At 41.3% G+C, this 18,746-nt stretch overlaps 1 protein-coding gene across 3 annotated transcripts in view; it reads right to left on the reverse strand.

The window, feature by feature from the left end:
* Nucleotides 1-741: 741 nt before the first annotated feature.
* The window catches only part of LOC138763955 (very long chain fatty acid elongase 1-like), a 124,876-nt gene continuing 106,871 nt past the window's right edge, over nucleotides 742-18,746 (reverse strand). For all 3 annotated transcript variants that reach the window (XM_069939014.1, XM_069939015.1, XM_069939013.1), the window contains exons 6-9: nucleotides 14,437-14,493; nucleotides 9,686-9,791; nucleotides 8,591-8,727; nucleotides 742-2,551 (exon numbers count right to left, since the gene is read on the reverse strand). In XM_069939014.1, coding sequence (XP_069795115.1) covers nucleotides 2,252-2,551; nucleotides 8,591-8,727; nucleotides 9,686-9,791; nucleotides 14,437-14,493 — 600 coding nt within the window. In that variant the 3' untranslated portion in view covers nucleotides 742-2,251. The remainder of the gene's footprint in view (nucleotides 2,552-8,590; nucleotides 8,728-9,685; nucleotides 9,792-14,436; nucleotides 14,494-18,746) is intronic.

Below are 18,746 nucleotides of genomic sequence, written 5' to 3' on the forward strand. Positions count from 1 at the left end.
GCTCAGCTCCCCCCAATAGCCTCAGTAGGTGAGCCCTCTCGTCTGTCCTGCCTGAGCACAGCTGTTATCTTTTCCCTAAAGAGCAATGGCACTCCTCCCCCTTTCAGGTAGAAAGATTAGAGAATCAAAGATTTGTTTTTCTCCCCACAAGACAGGTGCATCTCCAACACCAAGAGTAATGGAGGTAGAGACTCTTCAGATTAAAAAAAGAACTTAGTTACAGGTCGTGAAGTACTATAACTTAAACTCTAGTGAAGTTACTCCAATTATGAATGTTGTGGTGCCTCAACAGAAGGGAGGATAGTATAATATTGTACAAAGCAAATGCAGTAAATTTCAATTTAAATCAAGCTTTAGAAACACAAAATGTCCACATTTCACTACATGCTCAGAATCTCTCCTTCACATAATTAATGATGGCAACCTAGAGTCACTGGGGATTCAATTATGACAACATTAAACTGAAAAGAAACAAGCATCTCCCAACATCTCTCAGGTACCAGAATTAACATAAACGATAGCAGTGGCACCAAACTACCTTATCAGTGATTCTTATGTTAGATCATTCAAGAAACAAGTCTCCATGGAGATTGCAGGTGTTGGAATTAACAGCAAAAAAATAAAGTGCTGGGAGAACTCAGCAGGTAAGACCATGGATTCCAAACTTAGTGGCATAGGATCCATATTGAAAAATTATAAAATAGTCATCAGGTGATCCCTGTCCTACTAAATAAAAACACATTTTGAGTTTTGAAATTGAGTTTATTTCAGTGTCAGAGAATTCCTATTGAAACTTGCTCCTGTGATATCATAATCCCAGAGATTTTCCTTCACTGTTTTTACTCATGTGGATCTGTTTTAACTGTATGAACACAATTTGCAAAGAACTAAAGATGTGCCTGTACTGCTTTTCAAGTATTGTTTTTTTTTAAAAAAAACCTCTCCTAATGGAGTTCTTTTGCTGGTGTGCTATGAGCAGTTTATCCCTAAGGATAACTTCACATGACGTTCATGACAGCTGGCACCCACTGCAAGGCAAAAAAGGTGTACACAGCATCAACCTGACACCCAATTCTGTTTCATCAGGTTTTGATACTATGGAATTGTAAATGGAGGATAAAGGCTGTTCAGAACCAAGTAATGAGGAATATGTAAGAAATACTAATTAAGCACCTTTGTTCCAATTTGCTATCTTTTTCAAAACAAAAAGATTGGCCTCTTCCTCACAACGCAGCCTAGTTTTTAGCCATCTCAGTAGGTCTCACTCACCTGGATCCAATCATGTCACACTATGGAGGGATGAGAACTCCCCCTCGTTTGGCATGTCGCTCAGTCCCCAGTCTTAACAGATCAATAGGAAAAGGGGTTGCTCATGGGATTCACCACTAACAGAGTGTTTAGCAAATGAAAAAAAAATTAAATCAATTCTCTTCACTACCTCAAAAGTGTTAATAAAATTTGATCCCTGCTGTATGGAAAACATTAACACTGACCAACCAAGCAGCTATTTCTTTTAAATTTGCTGTGTCCATCATTCCCAAAATATACAGCAACATTGCTGGAATCAAGCAAATAAAACTGTAAAAGATCTATTAGTGTGACGTTACACATATTGAAGACTGATGTTTTTATTTTTAAACTAGATATTATAAATTACTAAAGACAGCTCCGACCAAGTGGGCCATTTCAGAGTACTTGCAGCTTTAAACTGCACTGCATGATGGTGGCTAGAATCAACAGCATGATGGGTTTATTATCTGCAGGTTTTTGGAGGAAGGGTTAAAAGGCAACACATTACACTTTTAGTTCTTTGCAGATCTGGAGGAATGATTAAATCCAACATTGGAAGATAACAGAGGCTGGAAAATTGCATATTCAACTGCTCCAACCAGAGGACACCGTAGGTAGGCTAGCCTCAAACGTAGACCTTTTAGTCAAATGTCTAGCTAGCATCTCCTCTCCTACATCATACAGTCTGCTTTACTCTCGCACTTCCCAATGCCAATTAAATAAGTGCAATGATTCCAAACAAAATCCAGACTTGATTAATCACAAGCCCTTTGTTAATTTTGGAGGATCCTTAAAACATTAGGTCAGACTTCTTTCCCCAGATTAAATGCCACAGTGATTAATCGGCTGTGTGAAATTCTCAAATCAAGTTCAAAATTGGATACTTGCTACACCCTCCCTCCTGATAATGTTCCAAAACACAAAAATACAACAATTGGTTTATTAAAAAGTTATTCTCCTGTTATTTTGTCTTCACTTTCCCATTCATCACTTCCCCGTTCATCACTTCCCCGTTTTCTAGCAAGTGCCCGCCGTTCTCCACTGCCGGTTTGCCATTCTTCACGGCTTCTTTGCATTTTTGCTCCATGCTCCTGGGCAGCCTCCTGCCCTTGGTGTAAGCCTGGTACCAGAAATTGGAGAAAAGGATAAAGAAGAAGGTTCCATACATCCACACAAGATGGATAAAGATGGGGAACTGGTAATCACAGTGATCCATGAAGTAGTACTGGGTGACATGCAGTGAGACAACAATAAACTGGACCTGAAAAGAGAGGGAAATAAAGGTTAAACAGGCAGTACAACATTCACAACTGGACAGCAAGCTGACTGCAAACTAGTGAACACAGAAGCTGGGAAGATTTTACCTCATGGCAGAGACTGAACAGAGATAACACTCGCAAATATTTTTAACCACTTGCTGTTATTTTTACTGCTAAATATTGCTCCAATGTTTAAACTGTGTATCCCTCAATGTAAAAGATGATGGTGTATATATTCTCCTTGCCAATATTTATCCCTTGAAAGCAGCAAGTGACAGAAGATTAAATAATTTAATGGAGTATCAGAAGAATACAAAAGAAACTGTTTAAAATGCCAAGTGATGTGTATTTGGAAAACCTAAGTGATTTTAGAAAACAATCTTCACATTTACAATTATCACCAGTAACACACAGTGACAGAAAGTACAATGGAAGCGGATTGAATAAAGTTATGTAAATTCCCAAAAATAAAAATTTTCACGATTAACGACCAGATTCACAGAAGGCAGCAAACAGCCAAGACCACCACAGGTTCAGCCCTCCCATCCTCTGAAGAAACGAGATATGAGAAGCGCTACCTCAGTGGTCCTCAACCGTTTTCTTTCTACTCACATACCACCTTGAGCAATCCCTGTGCCACCCAGTGCTCTGAGATTAGGAAGGGACTGTTTAAGGGGGTCTGTGTTTGGGAAGGGAAGGTTGAGAATCACTGCTCGACACCCAATTGTTACTGAAACATTTTGCCTGAGAACAATTGCCATTGTCCAGTTTCCTTCGGACTTCTGAAACCGTGCACGTAACGAGTCAATTAGGGACGGTTGAAACAGTGGTTTTCAAACTTTTTCTTTCCACCCACATCCCACCTTAAGCGATCCCTTACTAGTCACACAACACCAATGGCATAGGGAATAATAAAGTGGGATGTGAGTGGAAAGGAAAAGCTTGAGAACCACTGCACGACCTCAAAAAGGCAGCCAACATCATAAACGACCCTGGTCATAACCTCTGAAGTCCAGCACCTCAAGGTTCAAGAACAATTTCCCTCCCCCCCCCTCACAACTATTAGGCTCTTGAACCTTACCGCCTTCATCATTAACACAAAAAACTGTCTGACATTAAAAAATTCATAATCTATCATGTTTTCTTTATCATACTGTAATTTAATGTATATTATTGGAGTCTGCCTGTCCCGCATCGGACTTGTCAGCCACAAACGAGCCTGCAGCTGACGTGGACTTTTTACCCCCTCCATAAATCTTCGTCCGCGAAGCCAAGCCAAAGATTGGAGTTAGTTTTGTTACATGGTACTGTTTTTATTGCAGGAAGAATTTCAAATGCATACGTACATTGTTCTTGTGTGTAATGTCCAACAATCATTCTAACAGTGAGACAATTGACCTGTGCTGCAATATTCAATGGTTCTCTGCAATATCACCAACAGTATAGTTCATCATCATTTGAGTGGTGATGGTGAGACCTTGTGTGCCCGGCTGTACCCCTTTTCACAGAATCACCATCACCTGTCAGTACCTTAAATTAGTTTGAAGGCTGCAGAGCAATTTGTGGGTCATGAAAAGCATCGTATAGATGTGTTTTTTTTTCATTGCCAGTTTTTTTTGTCCTTCATAGTTTTTAAAGAAATGCACATTTGGCTTTTCCATCCTACTCATCTTTAATTGGGAATGGTTTGAGTGAACGTTCAGACAGCTCCTAACTCTCTTGTTCATGAAACAAACAGCTGCAGTCAGAGGCATGCAGCATTCAAAGGGTCCTTTGGCCCACTCATTCACAATAAATTTGTCCAAAACCCTTCTGAACATTGTAATTGCACCCATTTCTATTGCTTCCTCTGCCAATTCATTCTAGATGCACTCAACCCTCGGAGTAAATAGTTGCCCCTTGGAGCCTTCCTAAATCATGCCTCTCTCACCTTAAGCTATGCCTTCCAGTTCTCAAATCGACTAGACTGGGAAAAACCCTTATCCATACTTCTCATGATTTAATAAACCTCTCCAAGAATCACCCCTCAGCCTTCTAATGCCCCAGGGAATAAAGACCAAGTCTTTTCAATCTCCCCCTACAAGGCCTCCAGTCAAAGCATCATTCTGCTGAATCTCCCCTGGGCCTCTTCCAACTTATTGATCTCCTGCCTATAGCTGGGTTACCGAACTGTACACAGTGTGGTCTCACCAATATCTTTTACAGCTGTGTCATGAGGTCCCATCTTTTGTACTCAGTACCCTGCAAATGTGTTTACCATCTTATCTACCTGAGGTACTGTTTTCATTAAACTATGCACCTGTATCTCTTGGTCTCTGTTCTACAAGCTCTCCTCTACTGTGCAAGTGAAACACCTCATATGTGTCAGAGTTAAATTCTATTTGCCACTCCTTGGCTCCCCTTCTCAAACAATTCAGATCCTGTTATTCAGAGTTAGATATCATTCCTCACTGTCCACTACACCACTAATTTTGGTGTCACCTGCAAATGTATTAGTTGAGAGGTCAATCATTATCCTCTCAACCACTTCCCCATAGGGGCACTGCACACCCGTTCTTATCACATCATGCAAGGCACTTGGACACCCGGGACATGTTCAAGTCTCACTGACACCTTCAGATAGAAAGAAGGCTCAGAAGCCTGAAGGCCAGCACTCCGAGGTCCAAGAAGTTCCCCCCTCCCCCCACCAAAGAACAGCGATCAGGCTCTTGAACCTACCTGTCCTACCCTAACAAGACCAAATCTGATTCAACACATTATTTGCAATACAGGCAAGAGTGAAGATTATTTTCTTGTTCTTTCATATTATTTTTTGCTTTCTCCTCCTGTGTTACATGTACCATATAACCATATATAACCATATACAGCACAGAACAGGCCAGTTTGGCCCTACTAGTCCATGCCGGAACAAATCCCCACCCTCCTAGTCCCACTGACCAGCACCTGGTCCATACCCCTCCAATCCTCTCCCCTCCATGTAATTATCCAGTCTTTCCTTAAATGTAAATAACGTCCTTGCTTCAACCACCTCTGCCGGAAACTTATTCCACATCCCAACCACTCTTTGCGTGAAGAAATTTCCCCTCATGTTCCCCTTATAATTTTCCCCCTGCAATCTCAAACCATGGCCTCTAGTTTGAATATCCCCAACTCTTAATTGAAAAAGCCTATCCACGTTGACTCTCTCAGTCCCTTTTAAAATCTTGAAAACCTCCATCAAATCCCCCCTCAATCTTCTACACTCCAGAGAAAAAAGTCCCAGGCTGCTCAAACTTTCTCTGTAACTCAAACCCTGACATCCTATCAATATTCTCGTGAACCTTCTCTGCGCTCTCTCTATTTTGTTTATATCCTTCCTATAAATTCAGTGTCCAAAACTGTACACAGTATTCCAAACTTGGCCTCACCAATGCTTTGTACAATTTCATTATAACATCCCAACTCTTGAATTCAATACTCCGATTTATGAAGGCCAACATTCCAAATGCCTTCTTCACCACTCTATCCACCTGAGTATCAACTTTGAGGGTACTATTTACCATAACTCCTAAATCCCTTTGTTGCTCTGCACTCCTCAATTGTCTACCATTCAATGTATTTAGATTTGCCTTTCCAAAATGCAACACTTCACACTTATCTGTATTAAATTCCAATAGCCATTTCCCAGCCCTCTCCTCTAGCTTTCCTATATCTCTTTTTAATTTACGGTAATCTTCCTCACTGTCCACAACAGCACCAATCTTTGTATCATCCACAAACTTGCTTATCCAATTCTCCACCCCTACTTCCAGATCGTTAATATATATAACAAACAATTGTGGACCCAGGACCGATTCCTGAGGAACTCCACTAGTCACCGGCCTCCAATTGGACAAACAATTTTCTACCAGTACTCTCTGGCACCTCCCATCCAACCATTGCTGAATCCATTTCACTCCCTCCTTATTTATACCTAATGCCTCCACCTTTTTTCCTAATCTCCTGTGGGGAACTTTGTCAAAAGCTTTACTAAAGTCCAAATAGACAACATCCACAGCCATCCCTTCATCAATGTTTTTTGTAACCCCCTCGAAAAACTCTATAGAGTTTGTTAAGCATGATCTACCCCTGACAAAACCATGCTGATTATTCCCTATCAATCCCTGTTCTTCCAAGTATTTGTAAATGCCATCCCTCAGAACATTTTCCATCAACTTACCCACCACCGACATCAGACTCACAGGTCTATAATTTCCAGACTTACATTTGGACCCTTAAACAGTGGAACAACATGAGCCATCCTCCAATCCTCTGGCACTACCCCCGTGACCAGTGACATCCTAAATATCTCTGTTAATGGCCCCACTATCTGTACACTAGTCTCCCTGAGTGTCCTTGGGAATACTTTGTCCAGATCCAGAGATTTTTCCACCTTTATCTTTTTTAACACTGCCATCACTACCTCCTCAGTTATCCTTATATGATTCATGACCTCCCCACTATTTTTCTTTACTGCAACTGGTATAATATTTTTTTCCCTAGTGAATACCGAGGCAAAGAAATCATTCAAAATTTCCCCCATTTCCTCTGACTTCTCACTCAGCCTACCCTCGCTATCTACAAGGGGTCCAATTTTATTCCTCACTAATCTTTTACTTTTAATGTACCTATAGAAACTCTTTGGATTTATTTTTACTCTGTCTGCCAAAGCCTCTTCATGCCTCTTTTTGGCCTTTCTAATTTCTTTCTTAAGATTTTTTCTACACTCCTTGTAGTCCTCTTTCAATTTCTCATCACCCTGCTGTTTATACCTCTTGTAAACCTCCCTCTTTCTCCTAACCAAATTTCTAATATTCCTCAAAAACCAAGCCTCCCTATGACTTCCAGCCTTTCCTTTGATCCTCACTGGGACATATCTACTCTGTACTCTCAAAATGTTTTCTTTGAATATTCTCCATTTTTCATTTACATCCTTTCCTGAAAAATTCATGTCCCACTCAATACTCCCCGAAGCCATTCTCATTTCTTCGATATTTGCTTTTCTCCAATCCAGAACCTCAACTTTATGCTCTTCCCTAAAACTACCCTAAAATAGAGTTGTGATCACTAGAGCCAATTTGTTCTCCAACATTAACCTCAGATACCTGACCTATCTCATTCCCTAACAGGAGATCCAGTATTACACCATCCCGAGTCGGTTCTTCTACGTATTGATTAAGAAAACTATCTTGCACACATTTGACAAACTCTAGACCATCCAGCCCTCTAACTGTATGGGTATCCCAATCAATGTGAGGGAAGTTAAAATCTCCCATGATCACTACCTTATGTTTATTACATATATATGCTATCTCCTTACAAATTTGTTCTTCCAATTTTCTTGGCCCATTTGGTGGTCTGTAATACACTCCTATTAGTACCCTCATGCCTCCTCCACCCCTCAATTCCACCCAAACAGCCTCACTGGACGATCCCTCCACGCAATCCTGCCACCTCACGGCAATAATGTCCTCCTTAACAAGCAGAGCAACTCCTCCCCCTTTTTTTTACCCCCCTGTTATATTACATCTAAAACATTTGTATTGTGGAATATTTAGTTGCCAGTCCTGACCCTCCTGTACCCAGGTCTCACTAATTGCCATAACATGATGATTCCAAGTGCCAATCCATGCTCTAAGCTCATCTACCTTGTTCACTATGCTTCTTGCATTAAAGTACACGCATTTCAGAGAATGACCCTCACATATATTCCCTATTCTACCTTTTACCTTAACCTCCATCCTTCCTTTGTTATCTTTATCATTCTTAACTAGGTGGCCATGCACCCTAGACACTGCTCGCAAACTCTGTTCCCCACCCCCCTGCCAAACTAGTTTAAACCCTGCCTCCACAGCTCTAACAAATCTGCTTGCAAGGATATTGGTCCCCCTCCAGTTCAAGTGGAGTCGGTCCCTTTTGTACCTGAAAAGCATTCAAGAATTTAATTGCTCCTGTACATTGTACTTGAGTATATAACAATAAACATCATCCATTCATCTGGATGATCAGATGGCAACACTGACCAGTTGGATTGCTGTCATGTACTTTTTCCACCAGAGATATTTCTGAAATGCTGGCCCAGCTGCAGACAGACCATAATAGAAATACATGATGATATGGACGATAGAGTTCACCATGGCGTGAAAGGATCCCATCCCACCTGCAAGAAAAAGTTGTCATTATCATACAAAGCTCTGAAGACCACAAGACATAGGAGCAGAAATAGGCTAAACAGCCCCTTGACTCTGCCCCACCATTTAATCATGAGCTAATCCATTTTCCCCACTCAGTCCCAATTGCCCGGCCTTCTCCTCATAACCTTTGATGCCCTGGCTAATCAAGAAACTATCAATCCCTGCCTTAAATTCATCCAATGATCTGGCCTCCACAACCACCTGTGGCAACAAATTCAACAGATTTCCCACCTTCTGGATAAAGAAATCCTCTGCATCTCAGGTCTAAAACGACACTCTTCAATCTTGAAGTTGTTCCCTCTTATCCCAGACCCTCCCACCATGGGAAACAGCCTTTCTACATCTGTTCTATCCATCCCTTTCAACATTCAAAATGTTTCAATGAGATCTCCACTCATTCTCCTAAATTCCAACGAGTGCAGGCCAAGAAATATGCCTCAAATAATAACCCTTTCATTCCTAAAATCATCCTAGCAAACCCCCTCTGAAATCTCTCCAACATTTGCATAACCTTTCTTAAATCAAGAGCCCAAAAGTGCTCACAATACTCCAAGTGAGGTCTCACCAGTGTCTTATAAACTTTCAACGTCACATCCCTGATCTTCTATTCCATTCCTCTTAAAATGGACGCCTGCATTCCTCTTAAAATGGACGCCAGCATTCCTCTTAAAATGGACGCCAGCATTCCTCTTAAAATGGACGCCAGCATTACATTTGCCTTCTTAACCACCAACTCAATACAAAAGTTTATCTTTAGCCTATTCTGCACAAGGACTTCCAGGTCCCTTTGCATCTGGGTATTTTCAATTTTCTCCACATTTAGAAAATAATCTGCCTGTAACCATACTTTCCAATATTGTACTTCCACCACATGTTGCTATTTATTTCAAAGAAAGCATCCAGGAAACAAACTTTGCTCTGTACCTGGTCCAAACTTTACACCCCACCACCAGGTCCACGGCATTATTGAGTGGTGGAAGATATGAAGAAAGGTAATCTGGCTATTCTTCTTCCGCAGGACAAAGAATACCTAAGATGTTAGAACAAGATCATATCAGCCATTGTATTGTGCAAAAAGTAAAACAATGAATCAATTATAATATAGTTACTGTGGATTTAATATCAACATAAGAAACTGAATCTAGTTATATTAATTAAATACTGCATTGACTGGATTATTAGGTGCCAATGTAGGTCACAACTCATCAGTTTTATTAGTGGCAACAGGCAGACAACTTAGTATCAAAAAAATCATTATATCAAAACTACCTATCCCTTCGAGTCCCGGCCTTCTTTCAGTCCCACTGTTCCCTTGTAAACTATTTCTATCTACCCTATCCCCTTTAAAGGCCTAGATTGACTGCTTCATTTCTCTGAGGGAAAAGGCAGAGAATTCCAGGTCATGACTATTATAAAATATGGTCGTTTTCTTCACATCTCTTTCTCTCTCAGTGCACCACCATGGATTCCAAGTCATCCATTCATTGCAACAGCTTCTTTTCATTTCATCTCCATCACGATTGCACATGTGCACAAAAGCTCTCAGGATCCTCCATGCATCGAGAGCCTTGAGAGTTTGCAGACCCGGGGTGGGGAGCGCAGGAGACTGGTGCAGGGCACCAGTAATTGCGGAAAACACCCCACCCTGAAAGGAGAAGCAGAAGAGGCGACCCCTAGGATGGTGACAGGCCAGCAAGAGTGGTTGGCGACATGCGGGAGAGGAACCCACACAGGCTGCTCGAGACCGGCTCATGAGAACCAGGTATCAGACACAGTATTTGAGAAGGTGCCGAGGGCAAGGAGGGTTCCCACAGGGCCCTGGGCACTGTAGGGTTCCTTATCACGCCAGAGGTTTGGATTGAGGTTGGGTTGCCGATGGTTTGGACTAAACTGGAGTCTTCTGTAGGTGTAGAAGAGCTGGGGGTGAATCCACAGACACTTGTCTCTGGAGAGGAACCCTCTTTTGCTTCTCTTTCTCTGACTGTGAAGAGCGCCAGGCAATGCAAATGCTAATTGTGAATCTTTGTCTGCTATATGGCAACTTTGTGTAATATTACATGACAATAAATAGTATCTGATCTATTGCATAATACACTCAGATCCTTAAAAAAAATCACATACAAATTAGAGTTTAAGTTGCACTCAAACCATTAACGATCACACAAAAACAGTGGCTTCCTGGCCTTATCACATTATATAACATAACATAATAACATAACAATTTACAGCACGGAAACAGGCCATTAGGCCCTTCCAGTCCGCACCGAACCAAACACCCCTCTCTAGTCCCACCTCCCTGCACAATGCCCATAACCCTCCATCTTTTTCTCATCCATATACCTGTCCAACCTTTTCTTAAATAATACAATTGACTCCGCCGCCACTATTTCTCCCGGAAGCTCATTTCACACGGCTACCACTCTCTGAGTAAAGAATTTATTTCGTGTTACCTCTAAACCTCTGCCCTTTAATTCTTAACTCATGTCCTCTTGTTTTAATCTTTCCTCCTCTTAACGGAAATAGTCTATCCACATCCACTCTGTCTATCCCTTTCATAATCTTAAATACTTCTATCAAATCCCCTCTCAACCTTCTACGCTCCAAAGAATAAAGACCTAATCTGTCCAATCTCTCCCTATACTCTAGATACTTAAACCCAGGTAACATTCTGGTAAACCTTCTCTGCACTCTCTCCACTCTGTTTATATCCTTCCTATAATTAGGCGACCAGAACTGCACACAGAACTCCAAATTAGGCCGCACCAACGTCTTATACAGTCTCAACATCACCTCCCAACTCCTATATTCCATGCAATGATTGATAAAGACCAGCATACTAAAAGCCTTCTTCACCACCCTATTCACGTGAGTTTCTACCTTCAAGGAACGATTGTACCGTTACTCCTAAATCTTTCTGCTCTTCTGTATTCATCAATGCTCTCCCATTTACCACGTATGTCCTGTTCTGATTCTTCTTACCAAAATGAAGCACCTCACACTTTTCAGCATTAAATTCCATCTGCCATTTTTCAGCCCACTTTTCTAAGCAGCCCAAATCCCTCTGCAATCCTTGAAAACCTTCTTCATTATCCACTATTCCACCTATCTTAGTATCGTCTGCATATTTACTAATCCAATTTACCACCCCATCATCTAGATCATTAATGTATATAACGAACAACAATGGGCCCAATACAGATCCTTGAGGCACACCACTGGTCACCGGCCTCCAACCTGACAGACAATTATCCACTACCACTCTCTGGCCTCTCCCTTTCAGCCAATGTTCAATCCATTTGACTACCTCTTTTTTTTTTTCCTTATATATTTTTATTATTTTTTTTTTTAAATTCTGTCTCTTCCCCCTCTGCATTGACCCATCTGTTTCTACCTCTCTTTTGACCCGTTTTGATAGCTGTTTCGACCCCATTTTACCAACCCCTCTGTTTCTGTCTCTCTTCACCAGTCTGTATCAACCCTTGTTTTGACAGCTGTTCCAACTGCACTGTACCCATCCCTCTGTTTCGACTCCTTGTTTTGAACTATTTCTAGCTCTGTCTTAATCCCTGATTCGACCTTGTCTGTTTCTACCAGTCTTGACCCGTTTCAATCCATTTCTTCCCCCTCTGTATCGACCCTTCTGTTTCTACCCCCTCTGTATCAACCTCCATTTCAATCCTTATTTCTTTCCCCTCTGTATCGACCCTTATTTCCATCCATTCCTACCCTTTTTTACCAGTTTTGACAGTCCGTGTCAACCCCACTATACAACCCCTCTGTTGACAGCTCCATTTTAATCCGTTTCGACCCTATGTTTCTACCCGTCTCCCTTGACTCCTCTGTATCAATCCCTGTTTTGATTCCTGATTCTACCCGTCTTGACCTGTTTTGACCACTCTGAATCAACCTGTTCCAATACCTTTGTTTCTATCCGATTCTACCTGTTTCGACCTCGTGTTTCCATTACTCTGTCTTGACTCCTCTGTATCGACCTATTTCAATCCCTTTGTGTCTACCCCTCTGTATCAACCCCTCTGTTTTGATCCCGCTGTTCCATCCCTGCTATTTTGACCCCTCAGTTTTTATCCTCTGTGAGTGAGCTGGCAGACTGAGGGAGAGGGCGGTATGAGAAAGCAGTGCAAAATGAGGGAGGGTGGAATGAGGGAGTGGGGAGGGGAAGCAGGAGGATATGCAGGTGTGAGGGGAGTCGCACGGAATTTATTTCAACAATAAACATTTGACAGATTGTGATTTTTGTTTCAGAAGATCATTGTATTTAAAGCTCTGACAGCTGTGAATCGCTTAATGAAAAGCTTAATGTCATTCAGGACAATACATCCTGAATGGCATCAAGTGTCTCCATTCGTGTCGGCCATTTACAAAAGGTACTGCTATTTCTTGTCATGACTATTGCAAAAGCATCTGTCAAATCTAGCAAAGTCAACTTGCAAGATTCTCTCTGTGTTGGGTGTGTACTATCCCCACGTGGCAATGCACCACTGTTACTTCATCACTGAAGAGGTTGACCTATGGACACACTATGATCCAACCAAGTTCCTGAATATTTTGTTCATGCAACTTGGTTCAATTTCTCAGTTGACAGTTGCACAGCTTGACAACGCATGCAGAGCCCGAAAAATAATTTAAAAACAGTTAATTCCCAATCACATACTGGGTGGGAAGATGGAGAGTGGAATGTTGTTCAAATGGAGAACTTCTGTTTAATGGGTAAAGGTTAATGACGACTGAAATCAAGTTATGTCAACATGCAAGCGACCACCACCACCCGCCCCCGCCCGACCCCCAGCAAATCAAAGATTAAAATTATAAACTGATACTGTCCACTTCGTGGAAGAACTTTGATGAAAAACAAAGTGACAGCGCTGCTGGAGTTGCTGTAACTGCTGGTGCGGACCCGTGGAGAGCAGAGACACAGTGCTCCCTCATGGGGTACAACTGCCCAGTCTGACTATCGTCGGCTCCATAGAGGCTTCAAGCAGCCAGTTAAAGGAGCTGCGAGCGGTATATTTTAAAAACCTTCGACCGTTGGGTCGGGGCCACTATCCCCCACCCCAACATTTGAGGAGAAGCAGAGGAGATAACCCATGGGACGACGACTACAGTGACAGAACAGAGAGTGACTCCAAGGCTGAAGAACACACAGGCAGTGGGCTCTGGGTGACTCAAGGTGAGGAATCCATGAAAGTTTGCGGGTTGGTCGAGATTGGCTGAAAGGATACCGGGTATTGGAACTGGGGCTTGAGAAGGTGCCGAGGGTGCTGAAGGCTTCTTGACCGTGTCAGAGGGTTGCACATGGAGCTTGATTTTTTGGACCGACGCAGTGTGGCTGCAGGAGCTCTGGAGGCGAATCCATAGACACTCAACGAATCTGAGGGGGGGGGAACGACCTCTCTTTTCCTGATTGTCAGGGCTGCTGGGGAATATCTGCTGATAGTGAATCTTTGTCTGCCTTTTATGGTGGACTAAAGGAAATGTGAAATATTATACCTGTTTTATTACATTTCAAACAATATTGAGGAGCTGCTGAACTTTTGGTTTAAAAACAAGGAATTCATGGGAAATATTAATTGCCTCGATTTCAGCAAAATTAAAACAGATTGCCTTATAACTGTATTCATTATTTTAAATCAGAATTTTAAAAAGATCATACTTACTGTGTCAAATAGCTCAATAAATTTGGAAAATAAGAATAGCCAAGCAACACGCACCATCTGTGGAGGGAAAAGGCAGCAAACTTAGAGCCTGGACTCACAACATGCATTGTACAATATGAACTACTCAGTAAAACTCCCTAAGGCTCACACACTGAACCATGCTCAAATAGCAAAGAAATGTCCGAGTAAACAAGTTCAACACATTTTTTTTTAAAGACTTGTACTTTTTTTAAAACCAATTTTCTCACGTCGATGTCACAAAGCACTTTATAACCAGGGAAAGACTCGTGCAATTGTTGAAATGTAGAAAATGCTGGTTTGGATACAAAGAGCAATGACAACCTACGAACAACATGTTTCACTGATGCTGACAGAGAGAAATATTGTACTCCTTTAATTTATTTGAAAGTAGAACAAGTTCAGAAGGTTAAGACACTAAGTATCCATGGGGAGGTTGTAAATTGGATTCCACATTGGCTGTGTGGGAGAAAACAGAGTGGTAGTGGATGGTTGCTTCTCAGACTGGAGGCCTGTGACTAGTGGTGTGCCTCAGGGATCTGTGTTGGGAACATTGTTGTTTGTTGTCCATATCAATGATCTGGATGATAATGTGGTAAATTGGATCAGCAAGCTTGCTGATGACACAAGGATAGGAGGTGTCGTGGACAGCGAGGAAGATTTTCAAAGCTTGCAGAGGGAACTGGGCCAATTGGGAGAATGGGCCAAAAAAAAAAGGCAGATGTAGTTTAATGCAGTCAAGTGTGAGGTGATGGATGAGCAAACCAAGATAGAACATACACAGTAAATGGTAGGGCACTGAGGAGTGCAGAGGAGCAAAGAGATCTGGGAACACAGATACATTGTTTGCAGGTGGACAGGATTGTAAATAAAGTTTTTGGCATTTTAGCGTTTATAAATCAAAGTATTCAGTATAGGAGTTGGGATGTTATGTTGAAGTTGTTTAAGATATTGTGAGGCCAAATTTGGAATATTGTGCGCAGTTCTGGTTGCCTAACTACAGGAAGGATATCAATACGGTTGAAAGAATGCAGACAAGATTTACTGGGATGTTGCCAGATCTTCAGGAGTTGAGTTACAGGGAAAGATTAAATAGGTTAGGACTTTATTCCTTGGGGCGAAGGCGAATTAGGGGAGATTTGATAGAGGTTTACAAGATTATGAAAGGTGTAGTAGGCTTCTTCCTCTTAGATTGGGGGAGATAAATAAGAGAGGTCAAAGTTTTAAGCTGAAAGGGGAAAGGTTCAAGAGGAACATGAGGAGAAAGTCTTCACTCAGAGTGGTGGGAGTGCTGAATGGGCTGCCATCCGACGTGGTGAGTGCAAGCTCGATCTTGAGTTTTAAGAATAGATTGGATAGACACATGGAGGGGAGAGGTCTGGAGGGTTAGGAACGGGAGCAGGTCAAATGGGACTAGCGGAGTGGTGGTCAGCACAGACTAAAAGGGCCAAATGGCCTGTTTTCTGAGCTGCAGCATTCTATGACTCTAACAAGATAACTCAATTCTTCAGTGGAGCAGCACCCTAGATATTAACATCTGGGGCATGTTGTGAGCGCACAATGTATGAAATGCAAGGGCTAACAACTGAACTAGAACAAAAAAAATTCAAGGTATGTTAGTTGTCAGTAATTACCCAATTTGGTATAAAAATTCCAATTCCTTTTGGAAAGGATATTGACTGTTACAGATGTATTGGTGATAAGGGATATCCTGGATTACTTCCAAGCAAAAATTAATAACCCTTTTGCTTAAATTCTGTATTGGCAACACTGTGCTATTCCTTAAAAGTTTGCACATACCAACCAATGGACACTTGGCCACTCCTGATCACTGCATATTTTATCCGCAATACAATTGGTTTCAAATGCAATGGTAAAGTCCATTTAGATGTTAGATATAGAAAGCACACTTGCTTTGTTCCAGGTTACTGAAGAAGATTAAAATTACAGCAGCAATTATTGTAGCTTTGAGAAACCAAATAAAATTTTTGAATATTTTATTTAATATTTTAACCACCATGATTACATGCATAATGAAAATAATACAAAATGCCTTCAAAACAAACATGGTCTATATACAAAAACCCTTCTAAATCTACCCCTATCCCCTTATACTAATATTAACCTCCCTCCCGCATCACAACCCCAAACTATAACCTCACTAAACCATAAAGAGGAGAAATAACCAAAAAATTAACCAAACCCTGTGATGGGGAGACCCAGCCACAACCCAGGTCCAAATCTTTACAATTTCAAACCAAATAATCCATACAAGAGCTCCAAACTTTCCTAAAAGTATTTATCTCTCAAGTTGTAGGTTATTTTTTTTCTAAAGGAATACAAGATCTTAATTCTGAATGCCATCTCTGTAAAGATAACATGACAAAGATTATTATTGATCAATATAGACTTGTACATCAGTTTTATACATCAGTTATATTTAACCCCAGAACATTTAAAGAGATACAATTTGATTTCTTCTGATTTATGTTTCGATGCAAGGATAAGGGGATTTTTTTTTTTTACATTCAATACGTGAAAAAGTTTAAACGTTTTTGGTCTCTGGTTAGGGAATTTTTACCAGATATTTTGAAAATTTAGTTTTCTTTGGATCCAAGTCTTCTTAATTGGTGATACAAGTACAATTTGCTTGAAAAATGGTTTCGACAAATTTCAAATTGTTTTTTTGGCTTTAGCAGTAGTGAGGAATTATGAGGAAAGACCCAGATAGAACTTAATTTACAGAAACCAAATAAAATTGAACTAACAGGAAGTTCAAGTGTTCAGAAGAATAGCATGGGTGCGGCAGGAAAACAGGTGAAACCTTTGATATTTTTTCCTGTGGTTTTGGAACATGGCAGATTGGCCTCTGGGACGCAATACCCCACCCCCCCCCACGCCTCTGTTTTAACTGATAAAGGTCCTTGTACCAAACTTCTATCAGCCCACATCACCTCCAGCCTGAACCAGCATATTCCATTACCAGCAGTGGTTAAGATATTTGCTCATTCTCCTGGTTGACGACCTTCTCCCCCTTTTTATTCAACTTCCTTCCAAGCCCCCACCATACAACCCAGTTCCTTAAAAAGGCAACCAAGTTGTGATAAAAAGTTTCATTCAAATTATTTAACATTACTCTCCAGTTCTCATTTCTGTAGGTGGCACTGTTGCCTCAGTGTTAAAACCGACTTCTTGCTACTTAGGATGCGATCACAATTTTGCCACTGCCTAAGCAGACTCCTACCTCAAGTTTTGCCAAGTAACAAAGTTTTTGTATGTGTGGAATTATTCCCCCGGATGGTAAATGTTTAAATAGAGAATATAAATGCGATTTTTAAAAAAATACAACTCATGGAGCCTGTGCATCACGCTGGAAGAGCATTTTATAATCAGGTTACCAATAAAGCCTCGTCCAGAAGCACATGAAGAATGAAACTTTGCATGAAGCTAACAACCCGAGCCTTCTTGTCAAGATGACAAAAAAAGGGTGCACCCAGCACCAAGTCAGGGTGACCCAAGTGACAAATCAGGAACAGATCGTCAACTTATGACAGGTCCACAGCAGTGACCAAAGAAGATCAAATTTATGAACATCAGGTCTGTAGATGGAACTGCTGACAAAGGACTTTCAGCGTGACTGACAGTCTGGGGGTAAAAAATATTCAAGTCTGAGAAGTTGGTATCTGGGAGCAGAAGTGATTTTTAAAGTGATAATTTCAATAGCATCTTGAACCTGATATTCACAGCCGATGGCCTCTGCTCTCTTTAACATGAGGATATCAAAAATATTGTACCAGTTTTCTTTCTTTATTCCCTTCATTATGCTCATGCCATTGAAAAATAATTCCATCCACAACCTCCTCCTTTATAAAAAGCCTAATCTCTTCTATAATTTTCCCCAACAATTCAAGGAGAGTGGGATCATTGGTTTCTTCAGCCAGAAACTAATCATGTGCAAGAAGCACGCCTGAAAGTCACATGACTCCATCTGCACAAGATTCCCTAACAGAAGTATCCAATGTAAACACTACATTTCCAGTATTAAACCGGAGAGCTTACAATCACTCAGTACAATAAAAGGGAAGGGTCAAGACAACAGCAGGTGGCTTTCAATGGGCAAGGCCCGACCAGTCAACGTGCGACAAGCGAGGGAATGCAGTCCACACGCAAGAATTCCTCCAACCTCTCTACTCTGCGCGCAAGAGCAAACAGGACAGGAAGAGTAGGGAGCAAAATACCTCCTTTTGCCTGGGGAATTAGAATTAGCGAAAGGAAGAGCTCAAGGGAGAAAT

Source organism: Narcine bancroftii, chromosome 5 (assembly GCF_036971445.1).
Source record: "Narcine bancroftii isolate sNarBan1 chromosome 5, sNarBan1.hap1, whole genome shotgun sequence".
In the NCBI taxonomy this organism is placed as follows: Eukaryota; Metazoa; Chordata; class Chondrichthyes; order Torpediniformes; family Narcinidae; genus Narcine; species Narcine bancroftii.